Genomic DNA, 1,313 nt, shown 5'->3' with positions numbered 1-1,313 from the left:
GTCTCCTGCCGGGAACGGGCGGCGGGCGGGGGCGGGGGTGACCTGCAGGCACACAGGGGCGGCCCAAGCGTAGTAAATAATGCTGGTTTTTCATACTTCCCGATCTTGCCTCTCTTTTCCACAGTAATAGCAGAGTGTGTAGGATCTGTGGGGTCTGTTTGTATGTAGGCACGTGTGGTGCTAGTAGCTGCCGCAAGCGTAAAGGGAGTTTTGGCAGTAATGTGCCTTTTTGAATGTTGCTGGACTAAATTCGAGCCGAGACAGGATAGCATTGGGGCACGTGGTGGGACTGGGAACTGTACAATAAGATGACAATTTTAGTTTCTGTTGAAATCTTCCAAGACAGGAAGCCTTTCTAGCCTATGGAGCAGGCTTTAGACAAAACTGCCAGACTCTAATTTTTGTCACTTAGTGCTTTTTAATTAGGCGGGGACATTTTCTTCTAGATGTTTGAGGGCGTGGCTCTTTCCGAGCGGCACACCCACGTATCCTGCCACAGCGCATCTCGGGTAATGTCTTCTTGCTTAATACTGGTGTGGAGTTTGTAAACACAGCAAATCCTGTTGTCATCAGTTTGTAGGTGGCCGTGTTGGTTCTGCCTCGGTACGTACATACCAGCAAAAACAACAAGTGTTGTGAGGAGATTGCTTAATGACTTGGCCTGGAATGTGTTATGAGATAAACTCTTGGGCTAAAAGTAATTTGGTTTTGTTTGTTTAATGATGATTTCAGGTAAAGAACTTGGGTTTTGGTAATGTTCCTACAAATTATTTTCTCAACAGTTTCCGTATGCATGGATATCACCTGAATCTTCTTAGCAGACCTTAAATTGTGTGTCAGCTTACCCTAGCCATGAGTGGCTCCAAACCTGATATCCTGTGGGCCCCACACCACGTTGACAGATTTGTTGTGTGTGATTCAGAGCTGAGCCTTTATCACATTGACTCTGCTGTAAGCTCAGAGCTCAAGGCAGGGTCCTTGCGCTTGTCAGAGGAAACTACGGCTACGCTGCTATCAATAAACTCGGATACTCCCTACATGAAATGTGTGGCTTGGTATCCCAAGTACGATCCTGAGTGTCTCCTCGCTGTTGGACAGGCCAATGGCCGAGTGGTGCTTACCAGCCTCGGGCAAGATCACAACTCCAAATCCAAAGATTTGATTGGCAAAGAGTTTGTTCCCAAGCACGCTCGGCAGTGCAATACCCTGGCCTGGAACCCCCTGGACAGCAACTGGCTTGCTGCTGGGCTGGATAAACATCGGGCTGACTTTTCTGTACTGATCTGGGATATCAGCAGCAAATATGCCCCAGA

At 48.0% G+C, this 1,313-nt stretch overlaps 1 protein-coding gene across 1 annotated transcript in view; it reads left to right on the top strand.

The window, feature by feature from the left end:
- Positions 1-776: 776 nt before the first annotated feature.
- The window catches only part of MIOS (meiosis regulator for oocyte development), an 11,754-nt gene continuing 11,217 nt past the window's right edge, over positions 777-1,313 (top strand). Inside the window, 2 exon segments of the mRNA XM_005418564.3 lie at positions 777-1,310; positions 1,312-1,313. The exon segment at positions 1,312-1,313 is cut by the window's right edge and continues 807 nt beyond it. Coding sequence (XP_005418621.2) covers positions 853-1,310; positions 1,312-1,313 — 460 coding nt within the window. The 5' untranslated portion in view covers positions 777-852.

Source organism: Geospiza fortis, unplaced genomic scaffold (assembly GCF_000277835.1).
Source record: "Geospiza fortis unplaced genomic scaffold, GeoFor_1.0 scaffold138, whole genome shotgun sequence".
Classification (NCBI taxonomy): Eukaryota; Metazoa; Chordata; class Aves; order Passeriformes; family Thraupidae; genus Geospiza; species Geospiza fortis.
The sequence above is the reverse complement of the archived record's forward strand: the minus strand, read 5'-3'. Positions and strand labels throughout refer to the sequence as shown.